This window comes from Echinops telfairi, unplaced genomic scaffold, assembly GCF_000313985.2.
Source record: "Echinops telfairi isolate 266 unplaced genomic scaffold, ASM31398v2 ScPeMD7_3533;HRSCAF=4204_0, whole genome shotgun sequence".
Taxonomy (NCBI): Eukaryota; Metazoa; Chordata; class Mammalia; order Afrosoricida; family Tenrecidae; genus Echinops; species Echinops telfairi.
Genome location: NW_022107431.1, coordinates 47,267,247 through 47,293,505, shown reverse-complemented (window position 1 = coordinate 47,293,505; position 26,259 = coordinate 47,267,247). Strand labels below are relative to the sequence as shown.

Sequence of the window (26,259 nt, the reverse complement as noted above, 5' to 3'; positions counted from 1 at the left end):
GGGGGGAGCATGGAGGGAGGGGGAAAATGAGGAGCTGATGCCAGGGGGCTTAGGTGGAGAGCAGATGTTTTGAGAATGATGAGAGTAATGAATGTGCAAATGTGCTTTACACAATTGATGTCTGTATGGATTGTGATAAGAGCTGTTTGAGCCCCTAATAAAACGACTAAAAAGCAAAAACAAAAAGGAAGTTCTGCTCTGCCCTATAGGGCTGCGAAGACTTAGTCAACTTGATTGGGGTGGGTTTGGATCGATTTTGCCAGAAGCATGAACAAATCAGTGTGGGAAGAAGTACAGCCAGAGTGCTCCTTAAAGTTGCGGGTGGTGAGACTGTATATGGGACATGAGATCACGAGAGAGCAGTCTCTGCAGAAGGACGTCAGTCAAATTAAGAAGGCCTTCACGAGGTTAGTTGAGATAGCGGCTGCAACAGCAGGCTGAAGCATAGGAACGGTCTAGGTGCGGGCGGCACCGCCATGGACAGTGTCTCCACCTGCCGCACGTAAGGTCTCTAAGAGCCAGAACCGGTCAACAGCATCTAACAAACGCAAGGCTGTTCTAGGCAAGTCACCGGACTTCACTGAGATTGCAAATCTTGACAACTAGGCAAATGAAAACGTAAATCAAATCATATTAAATTAAATAAGGGAAATTAAATTAAATAGAACAGTAGCTATTATATGGTCAATTGTCAATAAGTCAAAAATAACCCAAACAAAACTCGCTACCATTGATTTGATACCAACTCATAAAGCCTCTATAAAAAAACAAAACTCTCTCAATGCCATCGAGTCGATTCCTACTCACAGAGACCCTACAGGACATGATGGGAACTGGCGCCGGTAATGTAGTGACACAAAACTTTCCAACAGCCTCCCTCTATCTGCCCATATAGCTTTACTTCTCTCCTTGAGGAGTGCTGGCTCAAATGTTTCTGTAGTTAACTTCAAATTTATAAGTTTTAAAGTGAGGGATTATCTTTTTGATACTATGTGAGCCGGTGAATAATCACCACTAGTGAAAATACCTATTCCTACTAAAAACACAATTTTAACTAAAATGTGCCAATAAGAATATGAATATCGAGGGAGTAGTTGAGGGGAGGCCCAATGTCGCTCTGCTACCTTACTTCTAAACCTATAAATATAGGCACATAGATCTATTTCCCCATCCTCATATATAAATATATTTGCATATGTACATGTGTTTATCTGAACCTCTAGACATTCTCTTCGCCTCCCAGCTCTTTCCTCTATTTCCCTTGACTTTCCTCCTGTCCCACTATCATGCTCAGTCCCCACCAGGGTTTCAGCAATTCCTCTTTGTTACATTCCCCTTGATCATGCCCTACCAAGCCTCCCACACCCACCTCACCATCAATTTGGATTACTTGCTGTTCCCTTGTCCCTGGGTTTGTTAACACCACTTCCTTTACCCCCACCTGCCCCTCTCCCATGCCCCCCTGGAACTGTCAGTCCCGTTGTTTTCTCCTCCAGATTGTTCATCCAGCCTATCTTATTTAGACACGATGAAAAATACAACTTTCCTCTAGTTCATAAATGCTTCCCCCACCCCCAAACTATCATGATCTGAATTCCACCTTTCAATTCTGGCTAGACCAGAGGATGTACACTGGTGTAGATAGAAACTGGAGATACAGGGAATCCAGGGCGGATGATCCCTTCAGGACCAGTGGTGTGAGTGGCGATTCTGAGAGGGTAGAGGGAGAGTGGGCTGGAAAGAGGGAACCAATTACAAGGACCTATATGTGACCTCCTCCCTGGGGGACAGACAACAGAAAAGTGGGTGAAGGGAGATGTCGGACAGAACAAAATATGACAAAATTTATAAATTATCAAGGGCTCATGAGGGAGGGGAGAGCTGGGAGGGAAGGGGAAAAATGCCGGGGGGCTTAAGTGAAGAGGAAATGTTTTGAGAATGATGATGGCAATGAATGTACAAATGTGCTTTACACAATTGATGTATGTATGGATTGTGATAAGAGTTGTATGAGCCCCTAATAAAATGATTAAAATAAATAAAATAAAAACCAAGCACCACCACCCAAAAAAGAATATGAATATCAACGTGTGATTTTTCTCTTAAGACCTTTAGAAAGTAGGAGAGTACATAAAAAAGAATTGCTTCAAAACCATAAAAATCTTCATTAAGCAAAAATATCAAAATGTGGAGCTATTGATTCTGCAGTATATCTTCCATCTAGGTCTTTACACTTCTGAATGTGGTATTTCCATCTCTCTACCCCTCCTTCCAATGGAGGCCTGGTGGTGGTGGGGGGGTTAGACACCGGCTGCAAGTCCCGAGGTCAGCCCACAGGCTGCCCGTACTGTCTTCAGGTCCATCTCTTTCTCAAGCCAGCCAACTGTTCCCGACAAAAGGCTACAGGATGCTTTACTGACCATTTCAGTCCACATGTATAGTTTTCATTGAGCTCTTATTTACTTAACTGTGTTATAATGGCATTTAGTGTCTTGTACAATCGTTAAATTGTAATGTATGCACGTTTCAGCATAAACTATGAGAAGGTTTCAAAAAGTTCATGGGAAAACAAAATGAAAAGATAATGGTATTTTCCCACAAACTTTTTGAAGCCCCTCATCATACAAATGCTACTGCTAGTTTCTATTTGCTGAAAGCTTACATGACTAAGAACTTTGTACATACTCCTTTTCATCTTCCCAGAAAACCGTCAAGTAAGTATGGAAGTTCTCTTTCCCAAGAGCCTTCTTCCAGATTGACGATGACTAAGAATCCTTAGGATCTTGCCTTTCCATTAACTAACACATATATTTATGTTTGTATGTATATATATATACATATATATATATCCAAAGAGAAACTGTGGTTTAAAGAGATATTTTAAAGTGAGTTTTTCAGATCAGACCTGGAATTTGAAGCCCCGTCTGTGACTCCAGTCTACAAAATGGAGGGACCTTGTCAGGTGGCAGGATCACATGAGATTCTTTGACTTGATTATTGGGAAAAATCATAACCAACCTAAGTGAGTATGAGAAAATCGCTTTGTTACCGTTACACCCTGGAGACTAAAAGATTATTGGGAAGAATAAAAGGTTATGTTTGAATTTCAGTCACGAGTACTGTAATTCATTCACAGTGAACCTATTGCTTTCTGAGGTGATTCCTACTCATAGTGGCGCTGTGGGATAGAGTCGAACTGCCCCCCGCCCCCACCCCACCCCGAGTTTCCTAGGCTATAATCTTTACTGCAGAGACTACCACATTTTTCTCCCATGGAGTAGTTGATCAGTTACAACTACAGACCTTTCGATTAGTAAATTGCCTAATGATTAACCACCAGAGCTTCTAGGTCAGAGATAGTTTACGTTCACAAAGCCCAGTTGCTCCCTCTAGTGAGAAGTTATGGAAATACCGTCCCTAGTGAACAATAAAATAAAATAAATCTCATTTGGAGCTGTACCTCCTGTAAGCGTAAGCTTGAAAATTTGGTGTGAACATATTATGGCTATAGAATGAGGAGTTTTACTGGCTATTACTAAGTAGTCAAGAGTCAAGACCGTATGCCAGATATCATGACAGAAAAATCCCCCTCGACAAAAATTTCTGAGAATGTTTATATTTTCTGAACCTAAAATTTATCAACATTTAGTATATTAAAATAAATGTTACATTTTAATATGAAGTGGGTTTTTCAGGAAGGACTATATGGTATTTTATCTAATTTAACATAACATCATTTGTAAGATCTATTGATTCATACAGCCCTATAGGACAGAATAGAACTGCCCCTTAAGGTTTGAGACTGAAAATCTTTATGGGAACCGACACCCTCATTGTTCTCCAATGGGGAAGTTGGTGGATTTGAATTGCTGACCTTGTGGTGTTAGGAGCCCCAAACCTGTTATTTAAATAACTGTATCAGAGAGAGAGAGAGAGAGAGAGAGAGAGAGAGAGAGAGAGAAATTCTTCAGTTGAACTCTGACAGAATACATTCTTAGACATACAATTTTTATTCCTTCTTTATTGAGAGCATTCTTTTAGATTTTACATAGATTTTAAAAGTATCATATGTGGATATGGTTTGATTTGTTCCCACCTCATAGCAACCCAAGAGTTTCCACGTCTGTAGTTCTTTACTGCAACAGCCTCTTCTTTCTCCTGGGGAGCAGCTGGCGAGTTTGAATTGGTGACTTTGCAGAGCAGTCCAATGCTGAACCTACAGCACCAGCAGGACTCCTTAAATAAGGAAAAGCCCTTGGTAATTATAACCAGAAAATGTATCCTTTTATAGCACAATGTTTAAACTTTGATAACTCCATGGTTCTTCTTGCCATTTTTTGTGGATGTTTCCTAAGGAACAACAATATATTCAACTAACCTTTGAGTAATAAGGTTTATCAATTGGTAATAGTCAATTACTATAGAAACGTTATGCTTTCTTATGGATAAGTCCAGCGTCCGATTAGCAAATAAGCAAGGTAACAGGCTTATGTGTGCTTACATACTAATCTGAAAAGTTAGTGAAAAGTTTCACATTTTTTCATCCCATCAAAATTTCTGCTTTTAGGTATGGCTGGAATTTGTCTCTCTCCCAACAGCCCTCTTTCCATATAGCCCTTTGCAACAGAATCAAAGTCTCTTTTCAGATTTACAAGCCCCGAGATGGACTGAGTACCCAGCAAGCAAGGAAAGCACAGGCCTATTTAGTAATCTGTAGTGAATCAGTGCACGTTTGTTCGCTTTAAGAAAATAGATTCCGTGTGAAATTATTCACTAGAGATTAGTAAGTAATGACAAGTAAGCCTATGCTTACCTTACTTATTGGCTAATCCACTCCCAGGTGTAGCCTATATTCCAAAGTGCAAAAAGGTAGTATAGGCACACAATAAAAATACATACCTACATTAAATGAAATAGACACAATATTTTTATTTTATAAGATCATTAAGGGTTTATTTTATTCAAATAACCCCTACCTCATAGCCATAGAATGCATTTTGACACACAGAGACCCTGTAGAATAGAGTAAAATTGTCCCATGGGGTTTCCAAAACTAAATCATGATGAGAGCATAGTAATTACTCTTGCTATGCTGAGTAAATGCTTTCAGTCTGAAAGTATTTGCTCAAAACAAAGCTCCAGGAAGTGATGAAATACAAATTAAGATTTCAACAAACTGATATCACACTGGACACACCTTTTTTTCTTCTTAATCATTTTATTAGGGGCTCATACAACTCTTATCACAATCTATACATACATCAATTGTGTAAAACACATTTGTACATTCATTGCCCTAATCATTCTCAATACATTTGCTCTCCACTGAAGACCCCGACATCAGCTCTTCATTTTCCCCTTCCCTCCCTGCTCCCCCCTCCTTCATGAACCCTTGATGATTTATAAATTTTTGTTTTGTCATATCTTGCACTGTCCAACGTCTCCCTTCACCCATTTTTCTGTTGTCCGTCCCCCAGGGAGGAGGTTATATGCAGAACCTTGTAATTGGTTCCACCTTTCCACCCCACCTTCCCTCCACCCTCCCAGCATCACCACTCTCACGAACACCTTTTTATGCCAGGAAATTTGGAAGACGTTTACGTGGCTACTGGCTGGAAGAGAGCCATATTTGTATCCAGTCCAAAGAAAGATGACCCAGCAGAACACTCCAATTATAGAACAATATCATTGATATCACAAATAAAAATGTTGCTGAGAATTACCCAACAAAGTTTGCAGCAGTACATTGACCGAGTTCAGAGGTTCAGCCCAGATTTAGAAGAGGACTTGAAACAAAGGATCTCATTACTGATGTCAGATGGATGGATCTTGGCTGAAAGCAGAGAATAACAAAAAGATGCTTATTTGTATTTGACTGACTATTCCAAGGCATTTGATTGTGTGGATCATAACAAACTATGGATGACCATGAGAAGAATGGAAAGTCCAGAACACTCCACTGTACTCCTATGGTGGAACTTGTGCAAGAAGCAGTTGTATAGTTTAAAGTGAGAAAAGGTGTGTGTCAGGGTGGTACCCACTCCCTGAAATTATTCAATCTGTGTGCCGAGTAACGAATCAGAGAAGCTGGATTAGGTGAAGAGTGTGGCATCAGGACTGGAAGCAGGCTCATTAACCACCGGTGACCATGCAGATGACACAGCCTTGCTTGTTGAAAGTGAGGAGGACTAGAAGTACCTGCTGATGAAGAATAAGGATTGCACCTTTCAATATGAATTACAACTCGATGTAAAACAGGCCCAAATTCTCATAACTGGGCCAATAGGTGACATCACGCTAAATGGAGAAAATAATGAAATTATCAAAGACGTTGTCTCGATTGGATCCACAATCGATGCTAATGGAAGCAGCCGCCAAGAGATCAAAAGATGTGCTGCACTAGATAAGTCTGCTGCACAGACCTGAGTATTGAAAAGCAAGGATGTCATTTTGAGGCACCTGACCCAAGCCATGGCATTGAGGAATGCCACAAACTTCCAAAAGGACAAACAACTCAGTCTGGGAGGAAGTATGGCCAGAGTGCTCCTTAACGGATGGAAAGACTTTGTCTTATACACTTTGGGCATGTTGTCAGGAGAGACTAGTCCCTGAAGGAAGACATCACACCTGGTGAAGTTAAGGGACACTGAGATGGATGGACACAGTGGCTGCAACCTTGGGATCAAGCACAGGAAGAGTTGTGAGGACGGCGCCGGACTGCGCAGGGGTCATTCTGCTGTCCAAAGGGTCCTTTTGGTTGGACACTGACACCATTTCCCCTAACAATAGTGACAACCACCTGCTGAGTAACTTAAATGGAAGAAGAGTCCCTGATATTCCTATCCCAGGGACGATGCTAGAACTCTGGGATGAAGAGACTGACAGTTAATAATAGTAAGAAGCATAAAAGTAAGCACTGAAATGCATTGCAAACAGTATAAAAGAGCTGTAGGAACTCAGGGGAGGAAGGTCAGTGAACCTTCTAGTGGTCAAGGGAAGCTGCATCCAGGAGAGGGGAGGAGGGATGTAGCACTTATTATGTGAATGACCTTGGTTAAGTTAATCTTTCAGAGTTACTGTGTCCTTTTATAGAATTTAAAACTAAATGCACATAAAGTGCCTGGTAACATCGAAAGCACATTCTAAAGCAAAATATGTTTATGCTGAGTCTCAGCGAATGGGTAAGGTCTGTGTAAAAAGAGAATGTGGCTGATTATGATTAACCTGTATGATGTGAAAAAGACACATATCCTTTTGAAGATTTTAAGTACAAAACACTTAAGAAAAAAATCCACCAGTAATAGCCCTTTTATAAGAACGGTATCTGTGGCAAAGGGTACACATTTCCCCTGCATTATAAATTAACCCTCCCTGAGCACAGAAGACTTAGATCAGGTTAAAGTCCCAGAGAGAACCTTCTCCACCCATGCAAAAATTGCTTAGTCAAAGAAATAGAAAAAAAATACACAAATATACCTTTCTCTCTAAATCCTTGCCTAGCCCTGGCCCATTTCCTATGCACATTTGTTAAAGCTATAACCTGTGATCTCCATCCTCTATAACGAAGAGTTATCATCATTCCTCCAATATGATTTTCAGATAATGAAAAATCAAATAAGTTTAGCTTTCTTCTCATTTTTTGTATATAACAAATTAATACTTGAAAGCACAGCTATTTCAAATGTAGGAACATGAAAAGTAGGATGTATTCATCCAAGGTTTTATCTGGAGGGAATTACATTTAGCAGAGTCCTGGTTACATAAACAGAGCACCATCTGTAACTGGAGTCTTTTCTAACATTATTAGTTAGAGGGCTAATTACACCCTGAGAAATTATAATAGTGACTTTGACAAATAAAATTGTATCTTCTAGGACTAGTCAAATCTGGTGTTATTTTCTGCTTTAAAATAAAGGCATATTAGCATATTAAAATAATTTAGGCCACATTATTCCAGGTCCAAGTTAGAAGAGGATTTCACGCAATTAAAAAGAAGTGGACCTTGTGGAAAGTCTTTTCAGTCATGCAATAAAGGATCTATATCCATTTACTGCAGGGGGGATGGAAGTCTGGCCTGGAATCACTCCCTTGCCTTATACAGAAAGGAGAGAAGAATCAGAAGAGAAATGTAATGATGCTACTTTGAAGTTTTACTCCTCTAAATATGTTGTTTGTTTCTCCTATAGTGTGACCACACAAATGTAAATTAGTTATAAACAGATCTGCCCCCTGTGAATTGTTTGTGCTTTGACACATAGGTGGAAATCATTCTCCTGACTAACCCTTTCACTGTGGATAATACATGGGCCTTCCGGATTGCCAGTGGCAGATGGGAGGAGAGTAGAATGACAACCCATATGTATGCGCCTTACTTTTCTTTTGCAAGCTGCAAGTTGAATTTAAGGAAAACTATATTCCATCCATTTCTAAATTCATTGAACATTCTAGAATCTATGGAACACTGTGAAAAGTACTATGTATGTGGGGTAAACAAAATCAGGTTCCTATATTCATGGAGTGCTTGGTCTTTCTCGGATATCTATTTTGGCATATTTTGGCTTTAATTTTTTTGGTCTTATGTCTAGGCCAAGGAACTCTTGTGGCATAGTGATTACATGTTGGGCTGCTAACCAAAAGGTCAGCAGTTCAAAACTACCATCTGGTCCCCAGGAGAAAGGTAAGGGGATTAATTTCTTTTACAGTGTTGTAAAATCACAGGGGGCAGTTCTACTCTGTCCTATAGGGTCGCTACGACTCAGAGTCAACTCGAGAGCACCGAGGTTTTTTTGGTGTGCATTGACTACATATGCAGAGCCTCAATTTCCAAAAAAGAGACTCAAAAGCTATTGTAAGTCACTGCTGTTGGCAGGATTTCAGGAGAATGGGCAGGGGTGCTGTAAAAAAAAATTGAGGCAGGCAGATTTAATCAATGCAACACAGATGTATTAACTTAAGAGTTAGGGTAGAAAGACAAGGCATTTTACTCCCATAAACAATCCTGAAAACCCAGAGGGGCAATTGTACCCCATTCACTGAGGTCACTAAAATTTGGCACTGAAACAGTGTCAGTGAGTTTGTTTTGGGTGGAGGTTAGAAATCCTTGAATAAAAGTATGTACAGACTACACTCCTCCAGAAGCTCTAAATGAGAATCTGTGCCCTTGCCTTTTCTAACGCCTAGAGACTTCCCACTTTCCTTGACTCTTCCTTCCTCTATCTTCAAAGCCAGCATGGTAGTGTCTTCAAATTTCTCGGACTCTGACATTCTTGCCGCCTTCTAATAAAGACCCAATGCGATTTCATTGGGCCCACTTAGGTAACTCAGGATAAGCTTCCCATCTCAAATTCTTTCATTTATTGCCATCTATAAAGTCCCGCTTGCAACGTAAAGTAAGATATTCGTGGAACGAAGACCAGGACACTTTGGGGGCTGTTACTCAGCCTACCCCACGGACAAACAAGAGAGTGGGGGAAATTACCTCTTGTACATTTTAAATCAACTAGCTCTATGTTGAAAGTCTGTAACTTTGTTTTCTACTTCAAGGTCATTGTAGCAATTAATTTTAACCTGGTTTGGGTTCCCTCCCTCAAAAACATGGTAGAGGGTGCTCCCAACCCCACCTGGCATTACTTTGAAGCCTTGTAACTCTAAGACAGCAGTTTCTGTTAGGTCTCTCAATAATGTTGGGGTTAGAAATACCTCAGTCCTTGACTGCATGAGAAAGAATTCACACGGAAGCCTGGTTTGTAATCTGAGAGAGAGAGGAGAGAGCCAGAGACAGAGACAGAGACAGAGAGATCAGCACAGTTGTGCGGAACTGTGTAGGAACCTCTGGGAGAGACCTGGTCTTCTCAAAGTTTCTGGCTTTTTCAGGACCCCTGTTGGGAGGTGTGGTCAAGGATACTGGTTAACCCCATAGGCTGAATTAGACTCACCTGGCCTAGATGGGGCCAATCCAGGTGTACCGCCCACTTAGGTGTACCACCCCTTCCTGGCCAGGACCTTGAATTTCTGAGCATGCCCTGTGGACACCCATGTTTCTGTTCTAGCTACCTAACATTTCCACACAAACCACCAAACAAAAGCACCCCAAAAACATTGACAACGCTCTCAAATGAACTCTTATCAACTAGTTGCCATGTAAATATATTTCATTGGAGTGAACCTTTTCTACTTCACAGAACCAAATACACTAGTCCTTTATTGGTCTTGAAATAGCTGATCATTTCCTCTTTCCTCCTCTGAGAAGCCATGGAATAAAACTTAGCAAATTGTTCCTGGTCTCCTCCCTGCAGACTGCATTCAATACAAACACCTCTGATGCAAATGAATAATTAAGAACTAGAAACGAAGCATTTGCATCATTTTGGTTATAAGGGGGAATAAAAGAAAAAAGTTGCTGCGTAGTTTTTTGCTCTTTAATTATATCGAATAGATATTTTCCTCTCAGTTCTACTTGAGGTAAGGGAAACAATTAGCTATTCATCTTAATTAAGAGTCGACTTTTGTTTCTAGCCTTTATAAAATAACAAGCAACATATTTTACCTTCCTACCAGGAGTTCCTGCTGGTCCCCCTCAGCGCTGCTGCCCTGCAGGGGGACCATGGGAGATTGTCAGCCAGGAGGCGGAAGAGCAAGTCCACTCCATTCAAGGCAACTCTTCTGCGAACCCAGTGAACTCAGGTGAGAGGGGGCTTCCTTTTTTCAGGGGAAACTGGATATCGTGAGGAAAAGCAAAAATGAAGACCAAGCGAGAGGAGGGCCCAGAACACGGAAATGAGAATGAAGCAGCTCAGGAGTGTGACAACAGCTTTCCACACGGGGAATTTGCTGTACGATTAAATAATTCTGGACTAATTTCAAATGCCATCTGCTTACTATGACTGATCCTACTGAAGAGCACAGGATATGTGTCTGCATTAGGAAACGCCTGCTGCATAAGCAAGAATTGGCCAAGAAAGAAACTGATGTGATTTCCATTCCTAGCAAGTGTCTTCTCTTGTCCATGAGGCCAAACCGAGGCTGGATTTAACAAAGTGTCTGGAGAACCAAGAGTTCTACTTTGACTCTGCATTTGATCTGAAACTGCTTCCATTTGATCTGAAACCGCTTCGAATGACATGGTGTGTAAGTATGCTGCCAGACCATTGGACCAGATGATCTTTGTAGGAGGAAAAGCAACCTGTTTTTCATATGGCCAAATGGAAAGTGGCAAGACACATAGGTTGGGTGGAGGCCACTTGGCAAGAGGCCACATTGCATCCAAAAGGATCTATGCCATGGCCTCCTGGGGCATCTTTCTCCTGCTACTGAAAGCTGGCCCTGGAAGTCTGCGTGCCATTCTTCGAGATCTACAATGGAAAGCTGTTGGACTTTCTCAACAAGGTCAAACTGCACACGCAGTTGCTAGAGGATGGCAAGTAGCAGGTGCAGGTGGTGGGCCTGCGGGAGCACCTGGTGAACCTGCGTGCAGGATGTAATCAAGAGGCTGGACACAGGCAGGCCTGCAGGACTTCTGAGCAGACCTTTACCAATTCCAATTCTTTCCCACACCCACCTGGGGGGGCACACAAATCAACAAAAGTCTCCTGGTTCTGAAGGAGTGTAAGGGCACAGGGACAGAACAAGGCTCACACACTTGAGAGAACAAGCTGACCCAGGTGTTGTGGGACTCCTTTTTAGGGGAGAACTCAAGGACCTGCACCATCACCAGGATCTCACCAGGCATCAGCGCCTGTGACTATACTTTAAACACCATGAGCTACCCCAGAGAGGCTCAAGGAGCTGAGCCCCCACAGTGGGCCCAGTGGGGAGCAGCCAATTCCGATGGAAATAGAAGAGACAGAAGTCAACTCCAGTGGTGCCCTGGCACCAAGTGGGGGCAATTTTTCCAAGGACGAGGAGGAACCGTCTGCTCAGATATCCAGCTTTAAGGAAGCCATTACCCAGATCCGGGAACTGGAGGAGAAGGCCATGGAGGCAGTCAAGGAGACCAGCCAGCAAGGGCCAAACTGGCTTGAACTCTCTGAGATGGACGAACAGCCAGACTATGACCTGGAGACCTTTGTGAACGGAGCCGACCCTGCCCTTGCCGAGAACACCATGCACTTCTCAGCCTTGCAAGGTGTCTTCCCGGCCCTGCGCCTGGCCATGCCGCTGGAAGAGCAGGCCGGCAAACAAATCAGCAACAAAAAATGGCTCCAGGGAGGACAGCAAATACAGCGCCCTTTTTATTGCTAGCCCCGGTGTGGATGGAGGGCGCTTTCCCCGTGCGGGTGTGGCCCTGCAGCCCTTTCCTCCTCATCAAGAAGGGGGATTTACAGAGGGAGGGTTTTCCCTGGGGTAGCTTTCTTTTCTGTCTGTGGACCGGCTGCTAGGAAGGGCTTCCCAGGGTGTTCCTGGCTCTGGGGAGAGAGGCTCCGACCCGCCTTTCACACCCCTAGGCACGGATGCACCTTATACTATTAAAAAAAAGTTTCTGGGACCTCTTCTTTGCTGGTTTTTGAAGCCAACAGGATCCCTGCTGTTTTCCGGCTTTATGTGTTTGTACGTTGTGTTTCTTAATAAAGATTGGCACACAAAAAAAGTTCTGGGGGAGGGGCAGCGCAGAAGCAGGCTATGCGTTGGACCGTTCCAAGTTGAAGGCTAGGCGTTTCCAGATGGTCATCGTTGCCTTCGGCCTCAGAGACCCTCATTTTCATGGCCTTTCTGAATATGGGGGTCTATCTGCATTTGTTTATCAAGTCAAATTTCCCACTCCACGGAGCACATTCATCGAAGCCAAGCTACTCTGGGAAACAAGCCCCGGCAGAACCACGCCCCGAGCGCCCCGAGTTCTCGCGCTCGGGGCACAGATGACAGTGCTGACGTCACCGCCACGGGAACGCTCGCGAGACTCAGTCCCGAGCGCGGCTTCGGACTGGAAAGCCTTGGGTCGCAGGGAGGTTTGGTCGCTCGCTGCCGGTCCCCTGAGGCCGACATGAGCAGCTTGCATGGGGGCGAGCGCACCCCTCTCCCCGAAGCCTGCGGCGGCCCTTCTGGCTTTGCCCCAGGAGACCCCGGCCTTCGCGAAGAAACCGCGGCCGCTCAGCTGATGGCGGAGGCTGGTAAGCGCGGCCCTGAGACCGTTGCGCCTTCACCTCCCCGGCTTGCCGCGGAGGGGGACGCCGCCTGGGACCCCGCGAGCGGAGGCCGCACTTCCCAGACCCTAGTCCGCGGAGGTCGCGGCGCGCCGGCGACGGGCGCTGGGAGGGAAGAGGCCCCGCCTCCCTCCGAAGGCCTGGGGGCGGCCTCGGCCCCCACGGCGGCGGCGGCGGATAGCGCCCGGACGACTGTCGGTGAGGGCGGCGAGCCCCGCGGCCCTGGGGGGGAGACGGCCCTGCAGGGCTGCGACGCAGGGAGGTCCGCGTCTGAGGGCACAGTCGGGGCGAAGGCGGAGCAAGGGAAGCCTGGACAGTGCGCCGTCTCCCCAGGAGCGGTGGATGCAAGGCCCGAGGTAATGGAGGGGAAAATGGAGGTGGACAAGAGGCCAGTGGGTGAAATGGACGTGGTGGAGGAAGATCAAGTCTCCGGGGAGGTGAACGCGGAGGCAAGGCCCCACCTTCCGAATTGGTTTCTTCGCATGGACCCTTTGGAGGCCATTCAGCAGGAGCTGGACACTGTGAACGCCCAGGCTGACCGGGCCTTCCTCCAGCTGGAGCAGAAATTTGGTCGGATGCGGCGCCACTACCTGGAGCGGAGGAACTACATTATTCAGAATATCCCTGGCTTCTGGGCTACCGCTTTTCGGCACCATCCCCAACTGTCCGCCATGATTAAAGGTCAAGATGCAGAGATGGTGAGATATATGACCAGTTTGGAGGTGAAGGAGCTTAGAGAGCCCAGGACGGGCTGCAAGTTCAAGTTCTTCTTCCGCAGAAACCCCTACTTCAGAAACAAGTTGATTGTCAAGGAATATGAGGTCAGGTCCTCAGGCGAAGTGGTATCTCTCTCTACTCCCATCGTATGGCGCAGAGGTCATGAGCCCCAGTCCTTCATTCACAGGGACCAAGGCATCATCTGCAGCTTCTTCACCTGGTTTTCAGACCACAGCCTTCCAGAGTCTGACAAGATTGCAGAGATTATCAAAGAGGACTTGTGGCCAAACCCACTGCAGTACTACTTGTTGCGTGAAGGAGCCCGAAGACCCAGGCGTCGCCCAATAAGGGAACCAGTAGAGCTCCCCAGGCCCTTTGGATGCCAGTCTGGTTAACCGTTGCCCTGGGAAATGCTCAGGCACAAGGTTCATGACCACCACCTGCTAGACATGTACTTGATCAACAGCATGGGTATGCTTTCTATGTGTTTTTAGGCTGACTGCACCTTTCCTCTGGACATACTAAGACTTTCTTATCTTTGAGCTGTTCTGTATTAACATCACCCACTCCATGGCCCTAGGGTTCAACATTGCTAAGCGAAGCAAATGATGCTGTACATCAGACTTAATCTGCACTGCTTGGAACCTCTTGCCACCCGCATTTGTAACTGGCTAGAAGCTCATTTTGTTCCTCATCTGGCAGTACAAACACATGGCCTGTGAACAATTGCTGGGCATTAATGATGTCAAGAAAGAACATCATTTGACTTCTGTTGGTGATTTATGTGACTCTCATTCTACTCTAGTCAGCTTTTGTTGCTTGGTTATGGGCTATGCCCATTGCTCTTGACTACCGCCTTCTGAATGAACATCTTTCAGTTGTCAACCTCACTGTCTTGTTTCTAGTAAATGTGGATCTTCGGAATTGGTGGTGGACCAAGGAAGGTTGCTTGCTAATATTCCATAGACTTTTCAACTCATCAAACCTTTCCCTCCCACCCTTCAGTTCCCAGACACCCTACTGTCTATCAGGCAAGTTGTTAGACCCATCTTCCTGGCAAGGGTAAGGCTGGTATCTTTAAAAGTGCCAGGCTTTCTCAGCCTTGGCTTGCATCCCTTCTTCATCCTGAACATGACTACATTTCAACATAGCAGTAAACTTAGCGCTCTTTGGGAGAGGGCTAAAAAAAAAACAGAGAAAGGGGGTGGCTTGGAAACATCTGCAAAAGCAGACTTTGTTATTTAATTTGGCCATCCAGAAACAGGTTATCCTGCAAAACAGACTGCCAGAGCTCCTACTGCATCCCTTGCTCACTTCCACACTCCCTCTCCCTCTGGTAACACCTAGAGGGTTTAAGCAAGAAGAGCTCTAAATGGAATGAAAGCTCTTTCCCAGTTTAAAGTGTTGGAAAGACTAAAATTAAGACTGGGCTGATAACCTGTGAGGAGAGAGAGGAGAAATACGTTTCTCAGGAAAGTGTTAGATTATTTTACCCACAAGGATTCTTTAAAGAAATACAATGCAACTTTGCATGCTTTCTCTCTTTAATATGACCTTATTTATGTTGAGTAATACTCTGTATCACTGGTATTTCATAAAATCCTGTTAACCTTATTTTGTTTGTTTCTGCTTACTGGAGTAATTGAGCTATACAGCTTTCTTTTGCTTTCAGTTGAGAACATTTAGAATATTAATCTTAACTTTCCTGTACAAAATTTTAAAACTTAGAGAATTCATAGTTTTCAACTTGTTCATGTTATAACTATCGTTAGAAATACAATATAAATAACGGTCTTGTCAAACTCTGAAGACTTTGGAAATTGTTGTCTTCATGGAATAATAACCCACAAAAATGTTGTGACTTCAATTGCCTAAGTGGATAATTTTACATTGTAGCAAGTTAGTAACTGATGTTTTTATAGATCACACCCAAACTTGTAAGACTGCTGTGTCAAATGGGAAGGACATCGTAGGCATATTTGTTTCCCTTATATGCATGATAAGTGCATGTCATTCTGTTAAATTTCTTATTCTTCACTTTGGCCTCCAGTGGAATTGTAAGTTAATGACATAGAATCATTTGTTTTCAGATGGACATGTTGCATTGTTCCAAAGATAAGGAAATAAGGCACAGTATTGTACCTTCTAAGATAAAAGACTGTTGCTGCTGTTTTGCTTTAAAAATGTTCATTGTAATTGTTATGTTTAATAGACTTCACTTTTTCTCCTTCATAAAGCATTTATTGCACCACCACCCCTCTACTTCTGAAGTCTTCCATTTCTCTATCTCTGCAAATGATATTCTCGGGTCATTCAATGTTTTTTTTTTTTTGTTTTTTTTTTTGCATTTAGTAAGCAATGTTAAGAAAAGTTCATACCATAACTGATATGCTTCATCTTAAAAAAAAAATCATTATTTTCTGCCAATATAATCTATGTCAAATCCAGACTTACTTAACATCTGGCTTATTTTATAACTTTTTGTTTTTTCCCAAGGAAAGATGAACAGTTTCTATATATTCTTAGCTTTGTATTTTGGTTTTGTTCATTTATGGCTAATATTTCACTGGAGATGGGGGTTAGACCTCTAGAACTGTGTTATTCAGTACACTAACCACAAGTGACTATTGAGCATTTGAAATGTGACTCCTCAAATTGAAATTTGCCGTAGTTATAAAATTACTTTGGGTTTTGAAGACTTGGGGAAAAAATGTAAGAAAATTCATTTTTTTGTGTTGATGCATGTTGATATGTTTTATATATTAGGTTAAATAAAATATATTAGTAAAATTAACATCATGTATCCATTTTTAATGTAGCTATTAGACAATATTAAATTACATAGGACAGTAGAGTTCCCAGCATTTCCCAAAGTGGGAGATACCAGCATATGGGGGTGCTGGAACAATCTAGGTCACAGGGGCTGCAAAAAACGGATGCCTATACTTTCTCCTGAATTGTGGAGCTATAGTGCAAAGGTTTTTAATTTCCAGGGTGGCGTTAGGTTTTTTTTTTTCTTCTGAAAAGGGGGCAGTAGGTTAAATAAATTTGCAAACCTATGCTTTGTACACTCCTGATGAGAATTACAGAGTACATAAGAATACTGAAACTTAAGCTTATTATTACTTTCTCCCCATTCAATTTTTTATGTCAGTAGGACAAGATCTGACTAAAATTTAAGATGAGTAAAGTAAAATATTTTTAATAAACAGTTTCAAGCATCCATAATATACCATACTCATTGTTCAAAATGTACTGTATAACACCATTTCTGGATATAGAGGGTAAATCTGCAAAACTGGCACAAATAGCTTTATTGGTTATTTTAAGTAGAAATTTAGGACTTGAAGCTTTCTATTTTTATAGACTAAAATGTTCTGTATTCATTAGCTGATGATAGATGCTCAAAATATAAAAATTTAATGTGTCATTGTTGTACATTACAAGCACACTTTGCAGCGACCCAAACCAAACTCCCTGCCACGCAGGCAATAGCTATCCTATAGGACAGGGTAGAACTGCCTCTGAGTTTTCAGGACTATAACTCTTTCCTGGAGTAGAAAGTCTTTCCCACAGAGCTGCTGGTGGTTTCAAACTGCTGACCTTGCAGTTACCCAACAGGTAACCCACTATGCCACCAGGGTTCCTCTTTGCAGCAACAGAAAAGGAAAATATCTGAATTGACATTGCATGAGTAATTCAGTGAGTATGACAACTTTATCCAAAAAAACAAACCAAAGCCAAGCCATAGAGTCAATGCCACCACCAGTGCTCCTTCCACAACTTAAAGATGATTTTGAAAGCTAATGTAGTCTTCTAATTGTGGCAGTCTTGAGAATGGTTTAGAGTGTATTCAGAGCTCTATTAAGGATTTTATAGAATGATAAAGGTGGTTCTTACCCTTTCATTCATTTTCCCATTGGCGAGGTGGTGAGTAGGATGGTGGTGGCTACTCCTTGGGTTTTTCTCAAATGAATATAACCAAATTGGCTACCATGTGCAAGCAAATTCAGTGGGCTCAATCTGGCCAAGGGAAGGTATCAGATAATCAGGATCAGTTTCCCCTCCCTCAGTGTTACAATGTAGTTATATTGGGATGACATACGCTCTTTATCTGTAGTATGAGAAGTGTTTTACATGGGATAAGAGTTTCGTCCAAGTTTTTACTTCAGGTGCTTTGTTCTAATAGGTGACTTGATACATTTCCTGTAATCTCACAGGTTTTCAAGGACCTAAAGAAGAATTTCTCTCAGGCCAGATGAGAAACATGTAGGTGCTTTTTTTACCTTATTTTGGATTCTCGTTTAAGATAATTTCCTTGAGAACAGGCCGGGAAGAAATGGTTCTGGTTCTGGTTGTTCAGGTAAACAGTTGATTTAATACATAGATATCTTGAAGGTTGCCTGATGGAAAGAGCAGGGAGGACACTAGCTGTCATTTGGGATTGGTTTTGCAGTCCACCACCTAGGGCAGTGGTTCTCAACTTCCCTAATGCCCTTTAATATAGTTCCTCGTGTTGTGGTGACCCCCAACCATAAAATTATTTTCACTGCTACCTAATAACTGTAATTTTGCTACTGTTATGAATCGGGCGACCCCTGTGGACCTAGGGCATTTGCCAAATTAATTTCTCTGAGCCTCAGTTGTTTCAAGTCGCAGAGAGTCACTACCTATGTTGAAAGCCCTAATGCTCCTCTGAGATGCATTTAAAGCATGAATAGAAAGTGGAAGAGAAGTTAATAACATGTAAACATTTGAGAATGTTCCAGGCTCTGTGCTAAAAGTTTCCAAATCTGAGCAGCTGCGATGAGAGAGGATAGACTGAACATGCTAGCTGGGTGCCACCGAGTGGGTTCTGACTCAGTGTCCCTGTGCACAGCAGCAGGAAAACACTGCCCAGTCCTGGATCATCCCATTGCAGCCACTGTGTCAGTCAGCTTTCTGAAACCGCTTAGTACCTACTGTATAATATAATTAATGGTTATTAATCTCCATGTACTTTCCTTTCATTTAAAAGTTCTCATTTAAATCAGACAAGTAGTCATCTGACTCTTAAATGTAATGGCCTGGTAGCTGGGAGCTTTGAAAAATAACAAGTTGCCAAAGCCAGGAGCTTTGAAAAAATAACATACCTGGGCTCTATCCCAAAGCAATTAAGCTGGACCCCAAAATGCAGCCAGGTTTGAGAAATGAACCATGATCATATCTGTTCTCCTTAAGTGAGTACCCACTCCCCAATTTTATGAAGTTGGCCCAGAACTGTGCCACCTTATTGACATCTAGCTATTGAAGAGTGCATTGTCTATAGTGGTCTCTCAGTCCATCTTTGCATTTTGCCCTGATAACTTTTAAGTACAGGATGTATAGCTTGATAGGAGGTATGTGTTTGGGACCTTGTCCAGAGAGCTGTACCCATTGGAAATGAGACTGACTTGGCCAAGTGTGTAGCTGAATTGGGCGACTTCAGTGGTAGCCAACTAGGGACTTTTTAACTGGCCCGGACAGGGTCTCAGGGTACATAGGCATGGAGAGGTGGCCATGGGGATGAATGGGGAGTGGGTTGGGAGTGCCAGGAAAGTGGCTGATACCACCTTATTGGTATAAACAGTTCTTCATCACATGCAGCTGTACCCAGCCAAATCGAGCCCATGAACTGGCTGGATCCCAGCTGTGCCTAAGTTGGGTGATGCAACTATGCAGGCTGCCTTGTGTTGAGAGGGAAACTTGCAGAGTTGCTGGGCAAGTGAATAAAGATAGGGGGTATAGGAGAAGGTAGAGTTAAGAGGTGCTACAGGGATTTTTATGTGTGCCCTGGATGCTTGATCATTTGAAGCTTGGGGTCTTTGAAACAAGTCTAGTGAAATAATAAAAATGGGCCTACTTTCCCTTAAAAATCAAACGAAACAAAAAACTTATGGGACCACAGTTGCATAGGAATTTAGTTCCTGCCCCACAGACACCTGTTTTTTTTCAGATCACCATTGTAGTTCTCTAACACCCCCAGGGAAGTGTCTTATCAATAACTTCAGTGCTCTTCCTTTCAAACAAATCCCTAGGTGCCTTTTCATAACCCTAGGTCTTTCTATCTTTTTGGCATTAGTTTTTAACAGGTTACATGTTTCCATATTAATTTTTATTCTGTTGAATTAGGTTAATTCTAACTTATTAATATTTGGTATTTGGGAATAATTATTTCTAATAAGTAATTTTACTCCTTAATTTCATGTCATCTGTAAATCTGATTTGTATGTCAGGTTAATATTGAAGTTCTCTCTCCCCAAAGCCTTCCTTTCATACTGATAATGACTTGTAAACTTAAATATTTCATTTTTCCCTCAACTATCTAGTTCACATAAATTTACTTTTTTTTCCCACTTGGCTCAGCAAGCACCTGTGTCATCTTAATGTTTTCTACTTTATTTCTCTAAATTCTAATACTCATTTCAGACAAACTTCATTAAAGAGTTTATTAAGGAAGTTATCAAGTTGTAATGCCAGTGAGAAGTGCTCAGGATAGTTGTTTATCGGGACATATTACAAGGTTATTTCAGAGGTGCTAATAAATGCCCAAGGGGTCATACTACTAATAGAAGCCTCAAGCTGAAGGCATTTAGCTCAAACTCCATGTGTGGGTCAGCAAACCCAGCTTCTTGAATTAAACACCCAGAGGTACCCCACTCCATTAAGCCTGAGCCCCAAGGCACTCGGCTCCACTTCTGTGGGTCAGTAGGCCCAGCTTCTCCAATTAAGTGTCCCCAGACACCCCACTCCACAAGCCAGCCTCCTACACAAAAGCACTCAGTTTTACTTACTCCATGGGGTGGGGAGCCCACCACTGTTCCATGCTCTGGTTCCTGGTTCTGCTGCTGTTCCTCCTGGCTTCTGGTTCCAGGAGGTTCAGTGGCCAGGGATCTCCTGTCTAGAGGATATGCTTGCTCTACTTCTGGCTCTTGCTGGTGATGAGATTCCCCCAGCCCATTTCCCTGAGGACTCTACTCTTTTTATATGCAGCAAGATGGTATTCCAGAGAATTATGTTCACAGTTACTCACAGGTGAATCCTATCAGTATCTTCCCCAACCTCTTACAGACCTTTACAGGAACAAGTCATTTTGTGGGGGTTAAAGAATTTAGTTAGAAGAGCCACAATAAATTATTCACTGGCCCTGAAGCTCTCTTGACACTTCCAGGAATTAGGATAAGGTGTCATCTCCCTATTGAGAGATAAGAAAAGTACTCACCTTCTTCCCTTAATCTTTCAAATTCTCTTGTCAAAAATGAGTATGACTTCATAGTGATTAATCTCATTTACTTCTTTTGATCAGTCCTTGTTCTTGTAAGTGACCAAAGATATTACTTTAATAATAGATTGGAAAGGGGGTTATTACTAGTATTATTATTATTAAAGTGTCATTTACTTATTACATAAGACAGTATCCGAATAGCTCTAAGATAGAAACAAACCAACATGTGAGCAAATAAACAAATTATGGCATATTTATACAATAGAATAGTACTCAAAAAGTAAACAATAGGAATGAATCTCAAAGAATATTGTTAAGACTCCAGACAAAAAAGTGCATGCATGCTGTCTGATTCTATGTATACGAGCTCAATAACAGGAAAACTTAGGGTCACAGAAACCCTAGAACCCTGGCCAGGGGACAACAGGAAAGAGACGAGAAAACTTTCAAGGTAATAATAAAGCTCCATATCTTGATTTGGATGATAACATAGGTATATCCATTTGTCAAACTGTGTAAGTATTGCATGTAAACTATACCTCACTGAAAAGCAGATTTAAAAATACTGAAAATTAAAGAACTGAAACTATTTGCTCATCTTCAGTCATTTATACTTTGCTCCCTCTTGTACTTAAATAAGCATTATAAGCTGTATTTTCAAATTCCTACTGCTGTACAGTTTCCTTTATTGAATTGTAATCAATCTTGGAACTCCTTTTTCCCCCCCTTTAAACTTATCCTCATCAATTTTAGGCCAAACTTATTCTCTTTAAAGATTCCTTTACCTACAGACTCTATGAGGTTCTGACATCCTCTCGACCCTGAAGAAGTGGACTCTGCTCTCAATACTTTACCTTGTAAGTAGTACTGACATATTCAGTGATATAATCTCCCTGGGACACTCTTACAGGATTCCTGATGGTGCAGTGGTTAAAAGCCCTCGGCTGCTAACCAGAAGTTGGATGATTTGAATTCACCAGCTGCTCCTGGAGAGAAAGACGTCGTGGTCTTCTTTTGTAAAAATGTGCTGCCTTGGAAGCCCTGGAAGCAGTTCTGTTAGGCCCTGAGTTAGTTAATTGTGCCAGCCTGGCCGATAATCACATGTGGGGCTAATTGAAAGGCGGAGGGATAAATGGGTGGTGAGCCTCGCCTTTCTAGTTCTCGGGTCTCTTGTTTTGTGATGGTTGCACCGGGTGCAGCTGCCTTAGCAGTTCCCTGCTTCAGCTTGCAAGATTGACTTCCTACAAGACATCCCCAAGGAGAAGCCGCATGGACCTATCCCGATGCAGCCTTGGGTGCTGGAGCAGTCGTGTGGAGACCCCTGCTAGTGCTGAGATGCTTGTTCGTTCACTGACTCAGCTTTCCTCCTGCAGTCGGCACCTCTGTTTTGTGAGGTGGAGGACTTTGTGGACTGGTGTTGGGTTAATGGGTTAATGTGGACTTTTGGGCTTCGGCAGCATTGGGTTGGGATGTTTTCGTGATGCACATTTTCTTTACATAAAACTCTCTCTTATACGTGAGTCGCCGTGGATTTGTTTCTCCAAAGTACCTAGACTAATACAGGCCCTAAAGTATTACTATCAGCAAAGACAGTGAATTAGAAATATCTCTGAGCATCCTGTTCCATTTCTAAAAACTCAATTGTCCACAGAATGTATCTGAACTTATTTACTCAAGCCCTTCTCTCTGACTTCTTCCATTCGAAGCTGCTCCTCTGTGTTACCTTAAAGCAGCGGTTCTCAACCTGTGTCGTGACCCATTTGGGAGTTGAACGACCCTTTCACAAGGGTCACTGAATTCATAACAGTAGCAAACTTACAGTTATGAAGTAGCAATGAAAACAACTTTATGGTTGGGGGTCACCACACATGAGGAACTGTATTAAAGGGTCATGGTATTAGGAAGGCTGAGAACCGCTGTCCTAAACAGATTGTTAGACATACCAGGTTTTTGCAAATAAGCTCTCATTTTACATATATAAGCCTGCAGTGTTGGGTTAATAAGTAGGAAAGTAGAAGTTCAGCAAATTGAACTGCCCAATATGTAAATTACATAGAATGCAGTCAATTAGGGGTCCCATTCATAAATATTTTTTAAACAAGTATGTTTTTAGATGTTTTGTAACTTTGCTGAACACCAAACAATAACGTATTCATAAAAGGAGCTGAGGTTCTTTTAGTTGCCAAAAGCCCTGTTTGATGTTAATACGGTAGTAAAGTGTGGGAGGTGGGAAGTGCTGTAGGAGCCTAGTATGAGGTTTTAATCTTAGGGAATCTGTGCTCCTGGGTGTTACCTTCAGAGGTACTTCTCAGAGCATCCCGCTCCCCCCACCCCTGCCCCCGTTCTCCCCACCTCCCTCAGCCCAGCCAACTTCTTCCATGAAACAGGAAGATCAGAGGACGCTGGATTGTGTACTTTGTTTCCTCATGTTTAGGGTTGGAGGAGGTTGGAGTGGTACACATCTCTTCTCCACATTTAAGCTGGGATAAAACCTATAGTGGTTAGGCTTTGATAGTTATCCTTAAGGGTAGGTGGTTGTTAAGAACAGAATGTTCATTTACTTTTTCTTCCCCCTGATGGAACCACAAGGGGATCTTTCTCTTAAGCTCTAGTGGGGCTTCTGGAGATAAATTTTAGAAAAGTGTTCCTTCCCTCCCTTATAGATGAGCTTCCAGGAGTTGCTTTCTCTCAAGCTAGTCCACGTCAGTGTCTCGCAGTTAGTCAATTAGTCTTTAAATCTTCCTACCTGTTTCTGGGACCAGTGATTCTTGGTAAGTGAAAAGTTGAGATTTCCCGTCTCTCCAGTTTTGGAGAGGGGCTGGTATTGGATTGACTTGTGACCTTTATTCCCTGATGGATGGATCCAATAACTGTTTTTAGGGTATTGACCTTTTAATTTGTTGTGATGATAAGGATGATGACCATACTAGCTCTCATACACCAGAATGGAAACCAGAAGTCTTTATTTTAAACAATAGAGGGTCTCCAATGCCTATCAGAGTATAACTATTAATCTGTAATTTTTGGTATTTACTGCCTGAAGTAAATTGACTGATTGTAATTTTCTTCAGAAGAGTGGACCTCCGCCACAAAACAAAAAACCCACAGCAAACAAACTCACTACCATAAATTCAATTCCAACTCCTTACAGGAGACAATAGATCTAATATCTAGGGTTTCCAAGACCTTAATTTTTATAGCAGCAGCCAGCCTCATGTTGCCTCCATGGGGTGGTAGTGGGATTGATCCACCAACCTTGCAAACCCAACGATTAACCCACTATACCACCAGGTGCTTTTCAAATTCTTTCATATTTTCTGGAGTTCTAATTCTGAGAACTTTGATACTAAGAAATGTAGGGAATAGAGAGGTAGAGATACTGAGTCAATAGAGCTGGAGATATTGAGTGATTACTTTTGGCAGGCACTTAGTACTTAATTTTCATTGTCTTCATCAAACTCATTTCTTCTCACATGGTATAATTAAGAATTGTGTGCAAACGAGTTTAAAAACAACCATTTTTTAAGTAATGGTCAAATTTCTCTGTTTGCTTTTCGGTCGGTTTTGATTAACCCACTGCTATCAAATCCATTCTGACTCTTAGGAGCATATATAGGGTTTCCAAAGCTATATATCTTTATAGGAGCAGACAGTATCATCTGTCTCCTGAGGAGTGACTGGTGGGTTTGACTCACTGGCCTTGCTGGTAGAAGTCCAGTGCCTAACTTACAGCTCCAACAGGGTCCTACGTTCTGAAGAACCAACTTCATCAGCTGTGAGGGAAATGCTCCAAGTAATTTCAAGATGAGTGCCAGGCATTAACAATAATAGGCAAGAATAGGTCTATTTATTGATGGCTTTAGGCCTTCCAGAAGTACAGTTGTTTAAAGTTATAGTTAATATTTACAATCGTGTTATTCCAGAATCTTTTACTTTTCTAAGAAATTGTAATTTACTTGTATTAGGATCTTCTTTGTAAAACTACAGTCTCTGGCTGATTGGTCATCTATGCTGTTGCAGTTGCATGGCATGGATTCTGACAACAGCCGCCCTCTGTGATAGAGTAGAACTGTTCCCAGGGTTTCCTAGGCAGGCGTCTTTATGGGAGCAGATTGTCAGGCTCTTGTGGAGGTGATAATGGGTTGGAACCACCGACCTTGGAATTAGCAGTCAAGCACTTACCTGCTGTGCCAGCAAGGCTCCTCCTTCATTCCTATAGCCCGTGAGTTCTATGAAGCAGTTCTCCTTTGTCTCACAGGTTGCTGTGAGTTGGAATCAAATGTTATCACAATTTTTTATCTGTTTTTAGTACTGTAGATAAATGTAAATCCTAGCATAAAATACCAAGTCGTATTATATTAAAACTCATTTCGCTAAATACACATATCAGCTCATTTCATCCTTACAACAATCCTCTAAATTAAGATGATGAATATTCATTTTGTTTACGAGGAAACTGAAATGACCTGGCCAAATCAATCAGCTAGTAAATGGCAGAACTGAGAGTTAAGATGTGATCTAACATGATTCAGTCACTTCCATAATAGTAGCTACCATGAGCAGCCAATCAATTTTTAGAGTGGGATGCAAGACTATTACTCTGATCATAGCAATTGAAAGGACATTTCTTTAGGAGTGTAGGCAACTTCCAATATAAGTGGACACTGGAAAAGTTTACTTGCTTTTTGCTGGGAGTGGATCTTGCATCTGACGTCCAACCTCCGATTTTTTAGATTTAAAGCAGTGGCCTGTCTATTGCCAGCAATGCTGGGAGTCATTAGCAGCCTGCCATCTTACCTCCCAAACTTGGATTAATTCCCTCTGCAGCCAGAAGCCTGTCATCTTAAGCCTGTCATCTTATCCTGCTGAAGTTGGGATCCTCAAACCCCTGCAACTAAGAGAATCAAAAGAAGCCTCCAATCTGTCACCTGACTTAAAGACTTGGAACTTGCCCACATCTACCACTGTGTGAGCCATGTCTTTAACATAACCCTCTCTGTATATGTATGGTAAGAGCATTGTTGGTGTAGTGGGTTACGCTTTGGGCTGCTAACTGCAAGGTCCACAGTGTGAAACCACCAGTGGCTACTTGGCAGAAAGATGAGGGAGGCTTCCTACTATTACAAAGGGTTACAGTCTTAGAAACTCACGGAAAAAGTT

The 26,259-nt window shown here is 42.4% G+C and overlaps 1 protein-coding gene and 1 pseudogene across 1 annotated transcript; both read left to right on the top strand.

Moving 5' to 3' along the window:
- The first annotated feature begins 267 nt into the window (after positions 1 to 267).
- LOC101642858 lies at positions 268 to 12,240 on the top strand (annotated as a pseudogene).
- Positions 12,241 to 12,906: 666 nt separating this feature from the next.
- TSPYL1 (TSPY like 1) lies at positions 12,907 to 16,110 on the top strand. The gene has a single exon (XM_004702198.2). The coding sequence runs from the start codon at positions 12,980 to 12,982 to the stop codon at positions 14,249 to 14,251; it is 1,272 nt and encodes a 423-aa protein (XP_004702255.1). The 5' UTR covers positions 12,907 to 12,979; the 3' UTR covers positions 14,252 to 16,110.
- The last annotated feature ends 10,149 nt before the right edge of the window (positions 16,111 to 26,259 follow it).

Coding starts and splice junctions, on each gene's coding strand:
- TSPYL1 (XM_004702198.2), top strand. CDS start 12,980: ATGAGCAGCTTGCATGGGGGCGAGCGCACCCCTCTCCCCGAAGCCTGC.